Below are 21,973 nucleotides of genomic sequence, written 5' to 3' on the forward strand. Positions count from 1 at the left end.
TATGTCAGCCACACATCTGCTAGCTGTTAGAAAACTGTATGATCAATGGGGTGGTGAAGAAGTGAAGCGATTCTGAATGTTCTCTGGTGCGTGTGACAGCCCGAGGAGCTCACTCTGCTCCTCATTCAGCTGCGCCGTCATCAGGCCAAGGTGGCCTCAGCACGCCAACAAACCTTAGCCCAACTCCAGCAGCTGGACACGCCCACAGAGCCCCTCCTCCACAACTGCCTCTTTGCTACCACCACCACCACCACTAGCATCAACAGTCCCCTCCTCAGCACCAGCCCCTCCCCTGAGTCCAAACCAGGACACGTGGGCCCTTGCTGCAGCCAGGTGGGGGTCGCTGCAGCTCGCCTACCTGTTTGAACTTCATCTGAGCGGGGGATGGGGGGGGGATGCCACTAAATTATCATCAGACAACAAAATGTATGAAATTTGAATCCATTTTCTCACAGAAAAGACTTTTTGGCCTTTTGCTCCATGATTTTGCCACTTTCTGGAAAGTGACTCCAAAGAAATGACGCACATTGATTAGTAACAGTTTTATTACATATATTATTAAGTGCATTTATGTGAAGGGTTGCATATGGCATTAAAGAAACGGTAACGTTATAGAATAAGAACCTGATTGAAAAGTAACATTACAGAAAATATTCACATTAATGTTTAGAAGTAAGGGGAACCATGTAGTTATTCATCAAAGGATCGCTTTTCTGTCAGTTTATCAAACAAATTCTTAGGCTTTGTTGAAAAACACACTTTCATAACGTGTCAATGCTGCCAGCTCCATAAATGTGCTGCATTTATAATGAAAAACATTTTTTGCTACTATTTACTGCTGTGAATAAATCCGTTATTGAATCTAATTCTTTTCATGGTCATAGATAAAACAATAATTATATTCCAACTTTTTGGAAAAGAGCGTTTTTGAAGAGTGACAAACCACTTAGTTGTATAAACAAATGAATTATAAAGCCTTGTTTACACCCAGATCAGCTTAAAGGTTAAGGATTCTTACATTTCGTGCATAGTATTAAAACAAAACAAGACAAAATGTTTCACAGTCCAAATATTTAGCCTGAAACGACATTTTAATGTAAAGCCTACAATGAAGTCAGTGTAGTAGTGGCGTCTCTACCCCAAACCCGCTCACCTCTACCATCCGCCTTCTTTTCATGTGACGGTTGGTCAGTTTTCGTCCTCTGTCCACAGCATGTCCTGTTGTCATCCATCCCACGCCTCAGACACCTGTGGATGTGTTAATTATTTGCATTAAATCTCCAATTGTGAGCTTTTGTTTGACAGAGTTCTGCTGCTTCTGGTTTGTGCTCATCGTCTGTGGTTCGCTTTCTCCATCCATGCCTGACGTGTTGTTGTGATGATCACTTAGATACATAATCAGAGGTCGTCATGGTTGGGTTCAATTATAATTGTAATTGCATAATTGATAATGAATTACAAATATGGCATAATTATAGTTATTATTTTTAACAACTGTTGCTGTCATAATTGTAATGAAATTGTAAATAATTGACTTTGTAGTTGTAATTACCATGAAGATTCTATAAAAAGTGTCAATTATAATTTAACGCTAAACTGGGGAACCATGTTACAGTTCTATGTACAGTTCTACACATATGTAGTTAACAATTATTAAAATATGTTTCATATCAAGCTTTCCCACATTTGACCATTTAAAAAAAAATATATAAATCTAGGGGTATACTGACACAAAAAAGGCTCAGACGCTCACACCAAAAATATTAAAACCTTTATTTTCATTGATTAACGAGGTAACCAATAGATGTGTATTTTACAGCTGATTTAGGACCTGTTATCATAAGAGTTGCTAACAGAAAGCTAACACAAGAGGAAAGTTAACTTTCATTAGGTTATTTATTTCAGGCGCAGTAATTGTGATTAATTGTAATTTAAATTAGTAATTGACATCATTGTAATTGACTTTCTGAGGATAAAAAATAATTGTAATTGGAAAAAATACTGGTCACTGTAATCACATTTGAACTGTAATTGAACATGTGTAATTTAAAACGTAATTGTAACTGAAAAATGTAATTCACCTTAACCCTGGTGGTCGTGATCCAGTAGCTTTTGATTTCTATGATGAAATAATCCATATTCACATTATCGTTTTATCTTCCAGGTTGATGACACCTACATGCAGCTGAAGAAGGACCTGGAGTTTCTGGATCTGAAGGTAAGAAAGAAGCAGTGTATGTGTGTGTGTTCATATTAATCCTTTTATGTCCAAACTATCTCCTGTACAAGTGTCTAAAATACTTAAAGCTCAAACTAACTCACTCTGTAACTGCTACTTACTATGAGCTAAATGTTAGGACAAAATGCCATCGAGCTGTTTAGACCAAACTTTCCTAAGCACTCAACAGTGATCTCAGTGAACTTATTAGATTCATCTCCCATCCCAAAAGCAGCAGCCATTATGTGATTGCGGCTCTGTGTTTATGTGGTTTTTAACTCCCAGATCAGAGCTTTAGAGCCCCTGATCCTCGCTGTTCACAGTTTACTACTCCACTGCACTGCTGGGCCTCTCAGGTCCCTAATAAACGTAAGCTCTAAATGTGCGTCCATATCAGTGTCTGTGTTCAGGAGAACTGTGGTGTGTCTGTGCGCGCGTGCACATGCTGTGCATGCTCAGAGCCAGACTCATTGTCTTTGTGTACATGAGTGTATGTGTGTTTAGACTTAAAATGTAGAGCAGGGATGGGCAACTGTGGACACGGAGACCAAATGCAGCCTTGTGTCTAATATTGTACGGCCCCCAAACACAAATCCCCCAAAAAATGTAAATCAAGAAGTTGGTAAGAATATAAAACCCCCCCAAAATACACAAAAAAACATGCATAACAAGAAGAAACGCACATAAAATGACAAAAACACACACATTTCTACAAGAATACACAAAAGAACAAAAAAATACACAAAATTGCTCAACATCGAAAACATAAAATAACAACAAAATGCATAAAATAACTAGAAAACATAAAATAAAATGTCAAAATCCCACATTACTTGAAAAGTACAAAATACACATACACTACTGGTCAAAAGTTTTAGAACACCCTCATTTCTCCAGTTATTTATTGCAGTTCAAGTCGTGCAAGTCCAATGAACAGCTTGAAAAGGTACAAAGGTAAGAACTGAACAGCCAGAGGTTAAAAAAAAAGGTTTGGTTACCCAAAAGTGAAAAATAATTTATATTTCAGAATTATACAAATAGGCCTTTTTCAGGGAACATGAAGTGGGTTAAAAATTCCAAGTCTGTTCTGTAGTAATGAAGGTTGAATCAGCATTGAAAGCTGGTGCTACTCAATCCTACAGGTGTTCCAACTTCTCTTGGTTCCTTCCAACCCTTCTGTCTGCATAAAAGCAGTGTTGGAACACTGTACTTTGATTACTTTGATGAGTGCAATGACACAATAAAGTGAATCATTTTCAGTACAAAACTGGAAAAAGTGTGGTGTTGTAAATCTTTTGATTGGTAGTGTAAGTACACAAAACAACAAAAACAAAACAACAGAAAGATACACAAAATGATAAAAAAAAACAAAAAAAAACACTCAAAATGATAAAAAAATCACTCTAAAAACACAGAGAAAAAATACAAATATACACCACATGGTAAAAAAAAAAAACAATCTAAACCCTTTGTTCTATCTTGTATTAATGCTCAGATTGGCCATTATTCTAAATGCTAATTAAAGTTCTGATAACGTGGCCCTCGGATCAGATCCAGTTACATATTTGTGGCCCCTGCAGTGGTAACAGTTGCTCATCTCTGGTGTAGAGAGGCTCTCCCATTGCTTCCAGTGCTACGTTAACAACTTGAATGGCATTGAATGGCTGCCCTCCTGTTCACCTGTGACCGACCCTGCTTTGCAATCACACCCTCATGCGGAAATGTTGACGGTGCTGTTGAAAAGCGGGCATGGGATGACTCAGCAGTGCATGTGTTGTGGCTGTGGCCCCAGTGGTTGAAAAACCAGCAGCTTCACCATCATCTCTGAAACGCTGCACCTCCTCAACATTGACCCAGGCCCAGACACCACCTGGGTCTTTTTCCTCAACAAAAACCAACAAACCGCTCTCTGCAAACTCAGCAAATATTTCTCATCACCTAACCGTCTTTAACACTATCAAATGTGACCTCAGAAAAGAGGAATAAAAACATCTCGAACTTAGAAACAATAAAGACATTATTCATCATGTACAAACATGGTTTCTTTCATCTTAGCGTGATCCAGTCTGAAACCTTTTTGCCCGTTTTGTATGCTAATGGTCTAGCAGCTAGCCTTGGCTAATGACACTGAGCTTTTATTGTTCTCTGGTCTTCTTGTTTTCACAAATTGTAATGATGGAGATAGATCATTTTACTTCCTGTGAGTAAAGGCTGTGATACTCTGCAATTTTTTCAATCATTGTATTCAGCTCCAGCTCAAACTGTGCGACTCAGGTGCAGAGCCCGAATGTGCGCAGCTCACGATTCATGTCCTCACACTGTACGGACCTATACTCTGATACAATCTGACTGCTCACACTGTACGTTCATACTGGTTTCCGGAAATACAAAGTAAAAATTAGAAGGGAGTTTTTTCTTCCCACTGTCGCTAATTGCTTGTTCATGTGGATCTTGGATCTTGTTGGGTTCTTTCTTCTTTTTATTATGGACTTCATATTTTGTTCAGCGCTTTGAGATACAGTAACTTTGTTGTATTATGCGCTATATAAAATAAAGTTGAGTTGAGAAGAAGAAGAACTCTGAAGCGTCACCATTAAAACAGACGAAGAAGAAAAACCCGGAAGTGGAGAGACACTTGCAAATCTCAGCAAAAAGAGCTTTAAAAAAGAAAAGGTGGCGATGTGATGGACCAGGAGCTGGCTGGACAGTCGGTCCTTTTTACAGCCGTCCTACGGTGTTCATGCATGCGCAGTGTCAGCGTTTACGCTAACCCGGTCCGTGGCACTGCTTCAACTGTGAGATACCCCCACGAGGAGCTCACGACGACCTGCGATTGCTGATCGGGAGCTGGTCGTGAGGTGTTAATCGCTTCTCGTGACCCCACGTATACTATACGATGCACGACACATGACCTAGAAGAGACACGCACGATCCCACAAAATACTCGAAAATAAGCTAAAAATGGGCCAAAAATCGCACAGTGTATGCCTGCCTTAACGTAACATCCATCAGAATTTATAAACATGTGATTGCCTGAACATTTCTCTCACTACCAATAAGCAAATTTATCATCTCAGACCCGTGTTGCATTGTGGGATCAGGTTAAAGGTCACGATAACCAAAATACTGTACGTGCTTAGTAAAGGGTAGACATAACCAGGGTTGGGGTCAATTATACTTGTAATTGATAATTAATTACAATTATGGTGTAATTGTAAATATAATTGTGTTTTAGAAAATCTCTTGCTGTCGTAATTGAATTGTAATTGAGTTTAGATAAATCACTTTGTATTTGTAATTGCCATGAAAATTCTCTAAGAAATTGTCATTTATAATTTAGTGCAAAACTGGGGAACCATGTTACGGTTCTATGCACAGTTCTACACATTCAGTGTGTAGTTAAGTTATTAAAATGTTTCATATCAAGCTTTCTCACATTTTACCATTTAAAAAAAAAAAAATGCAAATCTAGGGGTATACTGACACAGAAAAGGCTCAGATGCCCACATCAAAAATATGAAAAACCTATATTTTCATTGATTAGGAAGCCTAACAGGGTAACCAAGAGACAGGAAATAAATTAGATGATAGATATTTGTTTTTAGTGTATTTTACAGCTGATTTAGGATTCGTTATCATGAGAGATGCTAACAGAAAGCTAACACAAGAGGAAGGTTACGTTTTAACAGATTATTTATTTCAGACTCAGTAACTGTGATTGAACTTTAGTAATTAAAGATACAATTGTAACCGTGGCTCAGGTGGTAGTGGGTCGTCTTCTGATCGAGAGGTTGGGGGTTTGATCCCAGTACCTGACTATGTGTCGAAGTGTCCTTGGGCAAGACACTGAACCCTAAGTTGCTCCCAGTGGTCGACTAGTGCCTTGCATGGCAGTCCTGTCCCACTGGTGTGTGAATGTGAGAGTGATTGGGTGAATGAGCTGATATGTAAAGCGCTTTGAGACTGCTTCAGTGTGGTGATAAAGCGCTATATAAAATCAAGTCCATTTACCATTTAATTGACTTCCTGAGGATGAAAAACAATTGTTATGTAATTGTAACTGAAAAATGTGATTGACCCCAACCCTGGACATAACATGAAAAAAAAACTATGGTTGATTCCAAGCTCTGGAAAGTGAAAGGATGAACTTGTAACACTTTAGGATGCAACTTTATAACAAAAGTGCCTCATTGTTCCTTCAAAATAAAAGCAAATATCAGCCTTTAAACATGAATACAAGAGCTTGCTGGTTTTATTGAGCCTGAAATGGCCTCGTCCCCTTTGATGTTTTTCAGGATCTGGCCCTTTGGTGGGGAACGTATATAATGCAAACGGTTACAAGCATGTGCATTATATTTCACGAGTGCATAAGTGCCGTGTGAGCAGTCTTTAATGGCACAATGTGGGTCGGCTAAGTCGCTATAATTACTGAAAACAGTTCAATAATCACAACCAATATAAATAGTTTAGTTACCGTCACCTTTGACCATGAAGTCCTGCAATGCGTAATTAAAAAGTCCATTCTGCTTTGTGCCTCACTACTACTTTGATGTTGTACAAATGGTATTTAGCACTGTCTTCATTGACCTGCTGGTTTTGTTAATGCCGTCAGTGCATTTCTGCACAATGCAATAATACACTGTAGTTTTGGCTATGCAGGAAAACATTTGTATCTGTTTGATGGGAAATGTTCTACGTGCAGGGCTTCAAAGTCTTCATAGCCATTGTGTTGTTAAAAGCAAGAGCTGATGTTGTGTATCAGAACTCATTCATATTGTCATGTGTTAGCTTTAGCCTGCCTCGGCCTTGTAGTAGCTTGTATCTGGTCTGTGCGCTCTGCATTTTTCGTGTTTTAGTGCTGTTGGCTCATTAAGTCTCTATGATAAAGATTTGGACATGTTTGGTTTGTCATTTCCAGGTAGCTGGAAGTCAAACATTGAAGGACTCGGGCAAACCTGTAAAGGTTGCAGAGAGTGATGTGGATGTAAGTACAAACCTAATGCACCCCCCCCCTAACTACTTGTAACTATGATGTTAAAAGTATAGTATGGTATTAAAAGTTTGTGCACTTTTCAGACAGTTGGCGTTTTATCGCTGTTTTCAGTTTGGGGGAAAATGTCAAAAGCGTGTTGCAGAAAAGTCAAATTTGCATGTTTTTTTTAATCATTTGTACTTGTAGGAATAGATTATATTTAAATGCATTATATTTAAATACATGATATTTAAATACATTATGCATCACATTAAGTGTTTTAAAAGGTATTCAAATAATAATAATAATGTGTTTTTATAGTTTTTTTAATTATAAAGTAAATCCATAAGCAGGTAAAGCCTGTTACTTTAGTTTCCCTGCAGCAACAGTGACCTCTGTGGCCACATGCACTAACTAGATAAAGATGTTTTTTTTATACCAATTCAGAAAAAAAGTCTACACGTTTAGTCTTTAAAAAAAAGTATGTAAACACCATAAATCTTTATCGGTTAAAATGTTATTGAAATTTAAGAAATATCAAGATTTATGTTGAAACATACAATATTGTTTTTTTTTTTTTATTAATATAGCTTTATTTTAAAGCATTTTTTGCAGTACAAAAATAGTTCTAAGAGTTGCCTCTCCAGTATGTCTTTAACACAAACTCTACACATTTCAGAACTCACTCACATGTGCTGTCCCTTATGAGAGAAACAAACTGAAATTCCTGATTAAAACATGTTGAAAATGTGCATAAAATGTTGTATATCTCGATTTATTGCCCTAGTGGCAACTAAAAATAGTTTGATGAGTCAGATGTTTAAACTCACTAATGTTACTAATTCATTACAACAAGAACAACAACAGCAAGAACAACAGGAACAACAACAGGAACAGGAAAAGGAACAACGAAGAACATAGAAGAACATAGAACATAGAAGAACATAGAACATTGAAGAACATAGAACATAGAAGAACATAGAACATAGAAGAACATTAAACATAGAACATTGAAGAAAATAGAACATATAAACATTGCACAACTTAATCACTTTACCATTCTCACTACAGTAGATGAAGACTATGGTTACAATGAAGTTTTCAATTATCCATGTTTAATTACAATTAAAATACAGTGACCAGCATTTTTTCCAATTGCAATAATTATTTTTAATCTCAAAGTCAATTACAATTACTAAAGTTCAATAAAAATTCATCACAATTATTGAGCCTGAAATAAATAACTTAATAAAAATGAACCTTCCTCTTGTGTTAGCTTTCTGTTAGCAACTCTTATGATAACAGGTCCTAAATCAGCTGTAAAATACACGAAAAACAAATATCTATCATCTAATTTATTTCCTATCTATTGGTTACCTTGTTAGACTTCCTGATCAATGAAAATATAGGTTTTAATATTTTTGGTGTGGACGTCTGAGCCTTTTTTGTGATTTAAATAATTTTTTAAATGGTAAAATGTGGGAAAGCTTGATATGAAACATTTTAATAACTGTTAACTACATATGTGTAGAACTGTACATAGAACTGTAACATGGTTTCCCAGTTTTGTGTTAAATTATAATTGACAAATTTTTAGGGGTGTCCTTATCAGATATTGGTCCAATATTAGCCTGAAAACGAATATCGATTCAAATTTAGATTTTTTTTTTTTCCAATTCATTTTTTATTTATTTTATTCAATTGTAGAATACTTTAGATATTATGTTGTGTAACCAATTGGTTAATAATAAATCTCATACCTACTGTTGCTGCCTAATGTTGAGTGACATCACTTGATCAAGTCTTTTCTAACATTCCACACTACAAAATAAGTAATCATTATTTATTAAAGAAAAGAGCGGGAGAAAAAAAAAGTTTGTCATGATTCATGCTGATATCGGATCAATATCGGGACATCCCTACAATTTTTATAGAATTTTCAATTATAATTCACCCCAACCCTAGTGGCAACTGCTTGTTGCCAGTTTTAACTAATTTTAGGAATGGGTTTGTAGAGCGTAGCATATTCAATAATTCTATTTATGTACCACTTCAAAAATAAAAATGTACCTGTACATTTCAACACAGAGAACTAAATAATTGCAGCACTCTGGGAAATAGAAAATACTGTTGTTTGTTGGTTTTTGGTTCCTATTCACACGTACTGACAAGAACCTTTAGCTTTAAGCACATAACTGATGCTAATGAAGGCAAAACACTTAGATAACCATGGATACGATATAAAAAAAAACAAAACAAAAAAACATTGTTTCTTTTTCAGTCGTGGCTTTAAACAAATTAAACAATTTTGTCTGCAATGAATATTTGATTAGATTGAACTACAACAGCCCCACAGAGACAACGTGGGAATGAATCATTTATTGGAGTGAAATATGAGCGAGAGTGGAGTGTGTTTTGCCTAATGCTTTGTTTATGTTGTGCTGTCGTGGCTCAGCGTCATCGTAGAATGGCTGCGTGGTTGAGTCAACGCTGGACGTTAGCGTGCTCCGGCATTAATTAACAGTACTATGTTTGTTTCTGACACAATCATAGAAAATGTCAGTTATGTTGTTTATTGTTTCCACCTGCAGCCTAAATAAATGACACTGAGCATGAGCAGGATAACAGAGAACCTTCACAGACACTTTAACTGTAGCTTTTATGCATTTCACTTTTAGATCATCACAATAAAACACCAGTAAAATCATTGTACTGCATTATGTTTATAGGCACCATTAAAAACTCAAAATATGAGCTCTGACATAATATCATAAATAGACGGCTGCACAGATGCTCTACCAAGTTTATTTATTCTGTACATATTTAATCACTGTCACGAGAGTATTCTAGCACAATTAATGTTCACTATACAGACTCTTTGATCCTTTATTTGTAAACATACATGCATTAAATATATCATAGGCCGAATGTTTCAGCACACCTGGATTTTTACTGTCATGTACGAATGTTTGTTCAAAATGAGTCTGCAGATGTCCCAATATTTATTGTATCAACCGCTTCAAAGTGAAGGAAACATTTTTAATAAACTTAGTATTATACTGTATGGTTAAAAATGAATGGTTGGACAAAATCTTAAAGTCAAAGAGTGTTTCTGGTGTCATTAAGCCTCTTCACATGTGTGTCCTCCTGCAGGTGAAACTCAGTCGACTATGTGAGCAAGACAAGATCCTCAAGGATCTGGAGGTGAAGATCAGCTCCTTGAAGGACGACAAGGTCTGATTTGGCTGTAAATCAACTATTAATGCCAGTATTTCACATGGTCAGGTGCTGGTTAATGATCATTAGCCCACTTAATTTGCTAAGATCAAGATGACCTGAAAGTTCACTAGACGTCTGAGTCGGAAACTTGATTTAAGTGTCTGATTATCAGATTATTTGAAAAACTGTTTATTTGTCCTCAAAAGTGAAAATATAAAACGTTTAATTTGTCTATTTTGATTAATATGCCTTGAAAAAGCATGAATCTCTAGTCAGTCATTAATATGGACCAACAATGTTTCTGGGAACTACTCGGCTCAATCTAGCTTCTTCTTTGTAAAGCTATAATGGTCTTTATGACTTTGACAACAGGGGCCACAAAACTGTGATTTGGGGTCACTTCCTGCATTTTTATTGTTGTTTTTAGTCATTTTGTGCGATTTTGTTGAAAGTTTGTGCCTTTGGAGCTATTCTGTAATGTGTTGTAATGCAATGTCTTTGTTGTGTACAGTAGTCCCTCGTTTATCGCTGGGGTTACGTTCTAAAAATAACCTGCAATAGGCGAAATCTGCGAAGTCGTCAGCTTTTTACAATTATTTCTCAAACAGGAATGAACATTTCTCTCTCGTTTAAACACTCAAAGTTCAAACCTTCGTAGATTTTAAAACATTAACCTGTTTTCAAACATACAACACTTCAGAGTCACACTGCTAGTGATCAGACTTTGATACCGAACGCATTCAGAGTCTTTGTTGACGATGACGTCACGGACCCTGGTCTGTTCACCCATTCAACCATGGAGTAGAAGCTGTGTGTGACCACCTGGAGCTGTATGACACGGTCTTTATAACCAGGACCGGACTAGGAAGGATTAGGAGTGGAGGAGAGTCAGCGAGGAGGTGGTAGTAGCAGGTAAAAGTTCTGTCTGTACCACTGAGCTAGGATAGCATTAGCTGCTAATCACACCGGCTTTTTTCATTGGTGGTTTATGTTTATGAGAGGAGAAAAGGGAGCAGAACTCCTCGCTTCATCAGTCAGTGAAACTCACTGAGTTGGATGTGTCGCTGGTGGGTGAACGCAGCATTAGCCAATCAGGACGCAGAACACAATGCACGTTCATACGCTGTAAAAAAAATCAACAAAACACAGAGGCCGCGAAAGGTGAAACCGGATATAGTGATGGACTACTGTACTTTGTTTATTTTGCTGTCGATTTGTATGTTTTAGGAGTTATTTTGTGTATTATGTCAGGCTTTACGTATATTCCTTCCAACTTCTTGAAATACAATTTTTGGGGATTTGTTTTGGGGGCCGGGCCATTAGATGTCTTTGTCTGGTTTAAAGTGAGTGAAAGTCAGGCCCCTGTCACAGAAGGATCAGATTAGCTGTAGAGCCTTGCTGCCTTCTGGTGGTATTGTTAAGTGATTGTAATCTGTGTTTAAGTCTCACCTCCCACACAGGGAGGAACGTTTACTGAGTTGACTTCCTTTCTTATCTCAGGACAAGCTGGAGCATGTACTCGATGTGTCCCACCAGCAGATGGAGCAGTACCAGGAGCAGCCGGCCCACGTCCACAAGATAGTGTACCAGCAGAGGCTGCTGCAGGAGGACCTGGTGACCATCAGGGCCCAGATATCACGCCTCTCCACGGTAGTCCTCACACAGTACAGCAGCACTCGTACAGTGTTGTGTTGGTGTGGAATAAATGTTGAAGCCTGAGCGTTTCTGCACCAATGCTTTTTTTTAAATTTTTTTAAATTTTAATTCTTATCTTTAACACAATTTAACAGATAAAATAATAAAGTAAATAGATGCTTGTGATCTTTACAAGTCCCTTTTCTTAAAACAAAACTCATAGTAAAATAAAAAACAGTTAAATTAAATTAAATAAACCTGGAAAAACAGAGAATATTTCTTTGAAATTAAATCACCCTCTTTTAAATGCAGGTTTCAAAAGTAATATAATGACATCAAACAAAAGAAAAAGAAAGGTGTACATAATTTTATATATCAACATATATACCCACATACAACAGTTGAAAATTAAATGTATCATAATTATACTCAACACAATTACAAATGAAACTTAGATGGACTTCCAGCAATTCCTTAGACAACCTGAGCATCTTTTTTCTGCTTATTTTCCACTAAAACCTTTTATCTTCATACTCAAAAGTTCAAAGACATATGTTCTTCCCTCATCACAATAACTACATACAAAAGAACAAGGAGAGTCTGCTGAAGGGATGGGGGTGCACCAATACTTAACTTCCTCCCCAATGAGGAGAATCTGCTTGAGTTGCAGCGCTGTCAACAATAAGCACAAAAAAAATGTCAAATAGTACATTTGAATTATAAACTGTACACAACAATATCATCAAACTAGAAAAACAAGCATCTATTACGTACTTATTCACAAGATATACATGCAAAATTCAAGAATTCTAACCTGAGGACTTCAAGGTGTTCCTAATGTTGTGGCAGGTCTGAATATATATAAATATTGTACGTGTGTGTGTGATGTAGGAGATGGCTCAGGCCTGGGACGAGTACAACCGTTTGGAGACGTTAGTGGAACAGTTGAGGTCTGCACTACAGGCACAAATGAACTCCAGCACCACCTTACAGGTGAGACATGGTACTGCAGCTCTGCATGGGTTTATCTGTTAATATTCCTGTTTATATGTTGGTCTATGCAGAAACCGGTACATTGAATTATTCCTATCGTTGTGTTGTATGAAGGCGACCTGAGTGACTGGTCGATCAGTGAATGGATTAACGACCTATAGCTGAGAGTGAGTGTCATGCTTTTTGTTGATCATTGCTGCAGCAGGATAAGACTGAGATGAAGCGGGAGCTGTGGAGGATTGAGGATGTCCTGGCTGGACTGAGCGCTAGCAAAGCCAACTACAAGATTACCATTGATTCAGTCCAGAACCCAGGTGAGAGGACAGAGACCATTCCCTCTCACAGAGATTCATTGTGAAAACGTGTTGGTCCAGTGAGATTGATAGAATGGTGATCAAGCCAATCACAGCCAATCATTTGACGTAGGTAAACAAAGAGTTAACAGCGATGAGTAAAGTGAAAAAAAAAAATAGATAAACCGGTGGCCAAAAATGGTCCAAAAGTGGCAAAAACGAGGCAAGAAAATAGGGAAAAGTTACTAAAATGGACAAAAAATGGTCGAGTGGCAAAAAAAATATTTACAAAAAAGAGTAAACAGGTGGTATGTAATGGCTAAAGGTAGCTTAAATTAACAAAATGTGGCAAACAATAGTGAAAAAGTCCAAAAACGTGGAACAAAATGAGGCAAATTGGAGAGGAAAAAGGAAAAAAGTGTTATTTATTGGGCCAAAGGTAGCTTATTTGGATGAAAAGTGGCAAAAAGTGGAAAAAAACTGAATGAAATTGGATTAAAGTGTCAAAAGAATTTGCAAAAATTGGGACAAAGGGATATTCATTGGCAAAAGGAAGTAGGCATCTGAATAAACAAAAAAGTGTCTTTTAGAAAAGGGGCAAAAATGGGACAAAGGAAGTTGTAAAATGGCCAAAGAAATAAGTAAAAAAAAAAAAAGGGTTAAACGTCCCCCCTTTAAGGTTTTCTGGGGGAGTTATAAATAAAATTAAGACATAAAGAGGCACAAGTTGAGCATCACTGACTTAATAACAGCTTTATCATGGTTTTGGTAAATTAATTTAATAAACTAAATTGGGAGTTGACGGTTGTCCTACCTTTAGAACACCCTCACTTTTAAAATCGCTGCTCCACCCCTGCAGCAGAGACTGACCTGTGGTCATTTCTGCATCCAAGGTGAAGCATTGCTGTGTGGATTTAGACTCTGACCGTTTCATTTTAAACATGAAATCTTGATTAGTTTGTGTGTTCTTGTCCAAGCAGAGAGGATATTAGTGCCTTCTGTATCAGACACAGCAGTGCCTTCACACAGCGCTGAGCTGCAGCCTCCACCTCGCAGCTCCATCATGTCCCATACGTTGCCTCCAAGCGCCGTGCCAAAGTGGGTGAGTGTTGCTCTTTAACAGACGCGATTGTAAGAAATACTTCTACGTCAACACGAGCAGTTAGCAATGTAGCAGCGATGCCACAATGCACAGCCCTCACTGTCTGCTCCTGTACAGGCAGAGGACAGTGCCCCGCCCAGGCCACCCCTTCCCCACCTGTACGACTATGAGGAGAACCCCCCAGTGGTTCCTCCTCTGCCTAGAGAGGCTTCAGTCATCCGCCACACGTCTGTGCGTGGCCTCAAACGCCAATCAGACGAGAGAAAGAGAGACAGAGAGAGCGGGCAGTATGTTGTCAACGGTGACTCTAAAGTATGTGCTCATTATGTACTCTAGCTTCTGTTTCTAAACTGTAATTGTTCATGGATTATTAGAAATGTTTTCGTTGTTGTTTGGTATATTTTTAGCGTAATTTTGTATTTTTTGTCATTTTGTGTGGTATCAAAGTCATTTTATCTATTTTTGTTGTTGGTTTGCATGTTTTTGTTATTGTTTTGTGTTTGAAAAATAATAATTTTGTGTATTTTTGTGTTGTTTGATGTATTTTTGGAACCATCTTGTCCAAAAATACACAAAATATGTGTATTTTTCTGTCATTTTGTGCATTTCTGGTGTCATTTTGTGCTTTTTATTAGCATTTTGTGTTTTATTAATGCTAATAAAGTTTTTGTATTTTTGTTGTATTTTTCTGTCGCTTTGTGTATTTAGGGATTTGTATCGTGTATTTATTTGTTGTACTTTTGTGTATTTTGTGCATTGATTATTATATTGTGTTTTTGTTGTTACTTGGTGTTTTTTGTTGACATTATGTGCATTTTTCTGTCGTTTTTTCTGCTTATGTGTGTATTATGTTGGGTTGCAATATGTTATAAAATAAACCTCACTCTATGGAACGGCAAACATTTTCAAGTAAGTCACATCTTATGAAGGACAGAAACATGTACAATAAGTATACATCATAGTTTATAATGTTGCAAAATGTAAATTCTGAATTTAGGTTGAAAATGTAGAAAATAAAAATGATCTCCATAAAGTTTGACCTGGTTCTAACTGTTTCCAGACGGACATAAAGTCATACCTGAGTGAACCGGAGCTGCCAGCAGTGAGCCACCCCAGCACAGACCACCAGTACTTTCAAAGTAAAGTTACCACATTTTATTTTGAAATCCTTAGTTTTATTAGAAATCTGAATGCTTTTTTTTTTTTTTGGCTGCAAACGTTTTTACACTGAATACAATATATTTGTTGAAGGAAAAGTGAAGATTGTTCTTCTTTTACTTTATGCTCATTGTAGATTTGTATCTTCTGCTGTGTTTCAGTTGCACGTTGATTGTTTATTAATTGTGGAAACAAAAGAAAACCTTTAAAATCTCATCATTTCACCCTCTGTTTGTCAGACTCCTCGAGTCGCCCGAACACGTCCAGCCAAATATGCTCGTTCGTCACCATGAGGCGAGGCCCAGGGAGCTCCGCAGCCAAGGTGAGGAAAAAACAAAAAGAGGAGCTGGTCGTCAGTCAGAGCTGTTACTCACACATTTACACACATTTTCAATCTGAGCCATAGTTTCACTATAAACAGCAATGAAAACAGAATCTATCTTGGATTTTTACTGTCAAATATTTCAATCTAATTTTAAAATGATAAGTTGTTGATTGGTTCCATCAGTTCTGACATGTTTTCTCTAAATCTCATAATGAAGCATAAATGTGACTGACAGTTGAACAGTGATTAAACTCAAGCTTTAGGATCCTTTTGAAGATTTATTGAAATGTGCTCAACAGATGATTGACCTCATTCATTATTAAACTGGTACAGATTGTTTGCATTTCCAGCAAAGTTAATATTACCAACTTGAATAATATATCTCATCCTTTGAGCGACGAGTGTTGTTCTGTCTCTAAGACAGGATCAGGTGCTGCTAACTAGCTAACCTCACCTCTACATTCTGTGTTTTGTGTTACTACAGAAACCTGTACAATGCGATTCAAAACGGCTTTATTAGCAGCATGAGAAACAAGTTTACATTGATGAAAAGTTCATAGACAAACACATCCCAGACTGAGTGCTAGACTGGAAAGATGATATATATAGAGCAAAATTTACACTTAAGTTATGTGTTATACAAGGGGTAAAGGTTATGTACAGAGTTTTCCATTGGCGGTATCTGCTCTACACGGCTCTGCACTCCTCACTTTTGGGATCTGATACTGTTTTTCTGGAGCGTTTCCATTGAACGCGTACCAACCTGACACGCCAGACTCCACAGATTGCACTTTTTTGCTGCCATGCCAGCAAAAATCAATGGTGGCCAAATGTTTCCTCTCTGTGTGCAAGTTGATGATTCTCAGACCCAATCAGTGTCTGCTTTCAGCCTACGTCACATTTTCAGACCAGGGCTGTTTTGGAACCTCAACAAAGGAGGTATTTAAAAAAAGCTGCACCAGGTACAACGGAGTAGGTACTTTTTCCCACAAAAAGAGAGTAGAGCCAATACCGTCAGTGGAAACACACCAATTAATCCATAAACACACACACATATGTGTCTGGTTATACAAGTACATACATATATACATACATGTACACACTTACATATGTCTATGTACATGTGTAAGGTTTTCTCTACCTTCTTCCTGATTCTTTTAATTGAACATCTTCAGAGACAGATTACAAGAATAAAACTATTTGAATGAGGTTTATTCATGTCCACACGCAGACGTCTGTGTTCCTCCCTGTCTCTGTACGTCTCTGTGTGTGTGTTTATGTATCTTTATGACTGGACCCTCCTGGGTGTCACAAACATGATCATATATCACATGCAGACCAACTCTGCTCAACTCCCTTTGTGACCTTGGGGTCATGAAAACAGTTGTTTAAACCAAACATGTAGAGTTTCAGGGCCTATCAGACACACATTAACAAATACAGAAATAATCATTTTACATGCATGCACATGCTATTTTTATACTGTATACATACATGTAAGGCAATGCATGGCTAATTTAATTGTATAACACATTTCATACACAAGGCAATGTGCTTTACATGATTAAACAGCTTTAAATTCAATAAGAACATTTAAAATCAGCAACCAAAACATTAAATCTCTCTCTCAATCATACACAGTAGAGAAAAAAGTGTCTTTAACTTTGATTTAAAAATGTTCACATGTGATGCTGACTTCAGCTCTGCTGCAGTTTGTTTCACTTCTTTGCAGCATAACAACTAAAAGCAGCATCACCATGTTTACTGTGAGCTCTGGGCTCCACTATCTGACCTGTGTTCATAGATCTGAGAGACCTGCTGGGTTCATACCTGACTAACATCTCACTGATGTAGTTTCTTACTCTTTCTGTGTCTTTCTAGGAAAGACCCAAAAGTGCCTTGGAGTTCCTGTCGTCCCCCACCGAGGGGCTGCACCCCCCCAGCAGCCAACCCAGGGGCCGAATGACGGCGGAGGAGCAGCTGGAGCGGATGAAGCGCTACCAGAGAGCTCTGGTCCGAGAGCGAAAGAGGAACCTGAGCCAGGGCGAGCGCTCCTGCAGCGGGGGGTCCACTCAGCGCTCCCACTCCTCCTCCAGGGTCCCCTCGTGCTCCTCTGACCCCCCCTCCTCCTCCTCCGTACGTCACTGCAGCAGCAGACACAGAGAGCAGCAGTGCTGTTGTGGCTCCCTGCAGCCCCCAGCCTCCTAATAATAACCCAGTGAAGCTCTAACGTGTGTGTAACCTAACGGTACTAACATGCTAACATGCTAACAGCAGGACTGACTGCTAGCTTTGGTTCAAGCTTTAAAGGACGATAGAGAGGGAATGAGCTCAGGGGAAGCTGGGATTGTTCTAACCTACGACCAGGTGACTTCCTCCTGGCTGATTAGTCCAGGCTTTAGAAGACCCTCACACTGCCCCCCCCCCCACTTTGGTGGGACCTCACTGACACAACTCTGAATGTAAACCCATTGAGACGAGCCAGGGAAGTGGAAAGCACCGCCATGCTTTCCTTTCTCTGTGCTGTTCACCACATTAGAGAGAAGAGCTCATTTATGAACATTGACATATGGTGTATTTGTACACTTTTATTTATTTACTGAGTGATATTTTCACTATATAGCTGTAAAGCTCTATTTTGTAGTAATTGAGAATATAGAGAGCATTTAGTGGCGTGCAAAGGGAGGGTGAAATGGAGAGAATCAGTTTTCAGGAATGGAGGAAAAGAGAGCCGCACATGATCCCTGCTTTCCTTTCTTCAAATCAAATCCAAGTGCCTTGTTTGCTTTATGATCTTCTTTGCCTTTTGTCCCAACGTCATCTCTCCAAACATCACTCAGTCTAATATCTGAAGGAATACTTTGACATTTGACACTCAGTGGTAGAAGCTAGCTGTGCACTATGGTGTCAGGCAGTGATGCTACGCTAACAGCACTAACAAGCTTGGGTGGAATCAAGAGTTAACAGAGTTTGAAATGTCTAAGTCTTCCGTTGTAATAATAACAACGCATTTACTAACGCACTGTTTAATGCTTCAACATGGTTCACTAGAACAGAGGAAGCAAAAGAGAAAAACAGCTAAATGAATCTAGTTTTCAGATTTCACGAGGACACTGTCGTGTCTCAGCCCAGCTTTGTTTGGCTTTTTCACCTTTTGACGTTGAATTGTTTACCTACTAATAGGTAGCAGGTTAGTTTGACCTCACTGATGAGGTGTAGTTACCATAGAAAAAAGTTTCTAGGGCTGGGTGATAAGCAACAAAAATCATATTATATCGTATCATGTTTTTTTCCTGAACAAATTTTTCACCAGAAAGTCAATTTGGGGTTAAAGTAAGGCTGTACAATTATTCACATTTTAATTGTGATTATGATTTTGGCCTCCATGATTAAAATAACCTGATCGTAGGCGATTTTCACGTTTAAAATGCGGCATCTGATTGATATAAAACTGGAATTTTGGGGGTTGACACGCCCTCATGAGTTGATTGACATAAGTACGTAATTAATTAATTGATTAATTAATTGATTGATTGATAGATTGATTGATTAATCCAGCAGACACTCAAGCCAGAAATGTTGACAGGCTGGTGTTTCTTGCCCCGACTGACTGACTGACTGACTGTTGATTTTTGCGACAGTGCTGCGGCGCTTGTGGACACTAGGGGCGCTAGGGGCGCTAGACCTGTAACTGTCACGTCAAGCGGGGCGCTTGACGTGACAGTTACAGGTCTAGCGCCCCTAGTGGCCAAAAGTTTCACAGTGTGCCTTTAAGCCTAATTTTCTTAACTTTTCTTTATACGCTCTGTAATTGTTTTCAAGGAAAACAGTGTATTTATATAGTTAGGCCAGTGTCCGTTTTGGTAAAATCTTGGGTAAATTTTAGTATTTATCAATATTCTTATTTAAAGCTTTTCTTTTACACTCTAAACTGTTCACATATTGTTTGTGAAAACGTAGTTAAATAAAAATGCAAACGTTTACCCTTAAATGATAAATAATCGTGATTAAAATATTGATCCAGGTAATCATGATAATCATTTTGGCCATAATCGTGCAGCCCTAGGTCAAAGTCACGACTGCAAAATGAAGCTCTGAGAAAGCTGGGTACACACACAAAGACAATCGATCCTACCCGACCAAAGACCAAGTTATCTTATGTTTTATAAGATTATCCTGTGGTCTGAGGCGTGTTAAGTGTTAATTTGTTCTAATAAATGGCTCTGAGATAGACAATCGTAAATATTAAACATTTTAATACTTACTACCAAAACTTCTGATGTGTGTGAGGAAAGCCAACGACTCCCGACTCATGACCTCGTGATTTGTGACGTTGAACGAACTGTAACCAGTCAAGAAGCGAACTGACCGAGGAACACATAATGCTGGTTTCCAGGCAACAGCAGTTCCGATTTCCAAGTTTAACCGAGTTCAGCAGCCGCACGTTGAAATATCTCAAACGTGGCTAACCGCTATAATATTAGCTTTTCCCCGACTTTACCAAGTAGGAGCTCCGACTTCAGATGGCGTTCCAAGCCACTTTTCAAAGTAGGAGGTCGGAAAATCCTGAATTCCGAGTTGCTTGGAATGAAGCATTAGATTGCGCCGTTAGATCTTGTTTGATCATGCTAGAGTTCCATATTGGAGGTAAAGAATTGTTGTGCGTGTGGACATTATCTGAACAAACACACAGTCCGATCAAAACTGTTCTACGCCTGATTTTATATCTTCACGTGTGGATTCTGTAGAATATAATAACTCTTCAGATTTACAGAATGCCTATGTGTGTGCCCTGCTTTAGGGAGTGTGAGGTAGAGCAGACAGAAGTAGCAAAAACAATGACCTAAAAATTTTATTTCCATGTAAAATACGCTTTAAAATAAAAATTCAAGTTTAACTAAACCCCAAAACCTTTTTTTCTGCTAAATGCAAATGTGTTTGTGTATGAAGTAGTGCTGTTTATTGATTCTGGTCCAACTCTCAACATTTTTGTCAAAGTATTTACATTTGGCTTTTTTAGTTGTAAAATGTCAGAGTAACTGCCCTCTATGGGTTGAAACCAGGCTATTACAATTGATTTTTGCTATTGGCTGAGAACAAGATCATGTGACATTTTGGGACCATCTTGTGTCACAAACATGCACTATTAGCCCCGCCCCTTTTATAGAAACTAGCACTTGTGGGCTCTACAATGTGTTGGATTGAGAGAAGAGTGAATAGAGACGTATATTGAGTAATGAGTAGCTAGTTAGCGTAGCATAGATTGTTCATTGGTGATTTTATAGTATAAACTAGGCGTGTCTTAACTGCTCCAGAAGCCCCGCCCATGATCAAGGCATGTTTTTGAATTTCCCTCCTAGTGGCAGATCAGGAGAAAGCAGGGGTTTAGTTACTCTTTAAGTTAATATTAACGACATTAGTTTTTTCTACGTCACGTATAGGAAAATAATTTTGATATATCACCCAGCCCTAATATGTTCTCGTATTTAGAGACCTTTATTGACTGTATTTCCAATAACCCCCCCATGCAACAGCAAGCAATAATATTAACAATAATATCCCACTTTCTCATAATAATCCAGAGAATATTTTGATTCCACGATATAAAATCATTAAATCACAATTTACATCCTTTTTCAGAGGAGCTCCTCCATGTTTAGATTATAGCACATATCTAGTTTTGGTGATTTGATGAAGATAAAGTCTAAAAAGTTGTCTCCGTTTAAAGTGAAAACTAGTTTTCTAAGTGGCCTATGTCGTGCTGTCTTATACATCCTATATGTACAGCAGTGCAGGTTTGAAACGCAATAAAGAACAAAATAAAACAATAAGCAAAACTTGTCTTAAGGACGAGGATCATGTGGACTGTAGAAAAAAAACCCAATGGCAATATTTAGAAGGCTTAGTATTCATTATGTTTAATAGTTGTTTATGCGTCTTTAAAATTGCAGTGAAACTGAAATTCAAGGCAGATGTGTTGAAGTTATGCACATTTTGGTTTTTGATCGTCCTCCAATCATCATCTAGCGTTCATCTTAGCTCATTGACTAGTGAAAGT

The 21,973-nt window shown here is 38.0% G+C and overlaps 1 protein-coding gene across 13 annotated transcripts in view; it reads left to right on the plus strand.

Moving 5' to 3' along the window:
• The window catches only part of LOC114464420 (pleckstrin homology domain-containing family A member 7-like), a 141,413-nt gene that overhangs the window by 110,902 nt on the left and 8,538 nt on the right, over window positions 1-21,973 (plus strand). For 8 of the 13 annotated variants that reach the window (XM_028448577.1, XM_028448580.1, XM_028448581.1 and 5 more), the window contains 12 exons: window positions 100-333; window positions 2,165-2,218; window positions 7,137-7,202; window positions 10,344-10,424; window positions 11,910-12,059; window positions 12,936-13,037; window positions 13,240-13,351; window positions 14,311-14,432; window positions 14,550-14,744; window positions 15,493-15,571; window positions 15,830-15,912; window positions 17,797-18,051. In XM_028448577.1, coding sequence (XP_028304378.1) covers window positions 100-333; window positions 2,165-2,218; window positions 7,137-7,202; window positions 10,344-10,424; window positions 11,910-12,059; window positions 12,936-13,037; window positions 13,240-13,351; window positions 14,311-14,432; window positions 14,550-14,744; window positions 15,493-15,571; window positions 15,830-15,912; window positions 17,797-18,051 — 1,533 coding nt within the window. The remainder of the gene's footprint in view (window positions 1-99; window positions 334-2,164; window positions 2,219-7,136; window positions 7,203-10,343; window positions 10,425-11,909; window positions 12,060-12,935; window positions 13,038-13,239; window positions 13,352-14,310; window positions 14,433-14,549; window positions 14,745-15,492; window positions 15,572-15,829; window positions 15,913-17,796; window positions 18,052-21,973) is intronic. The other 5 variants (XM_028448578.1, XM_028448582.1, XM_028448584.1 and 2 more) reach the window with 5 other exon arrangements.

This window comes from Gouania willdenowi, chromosome 6 (assembly GCF_900634775.1).
Source record: "Gouania willdenowi chromosome 6, fGouWil2.1, whole genome shotgun sequence".
Lineage (NCBI taxonomy): Eukaryota > Metazoa > Chordata > Actinopteri > Blenniiformes > Gobiesocidae > Gouania > Gouania willdenowi.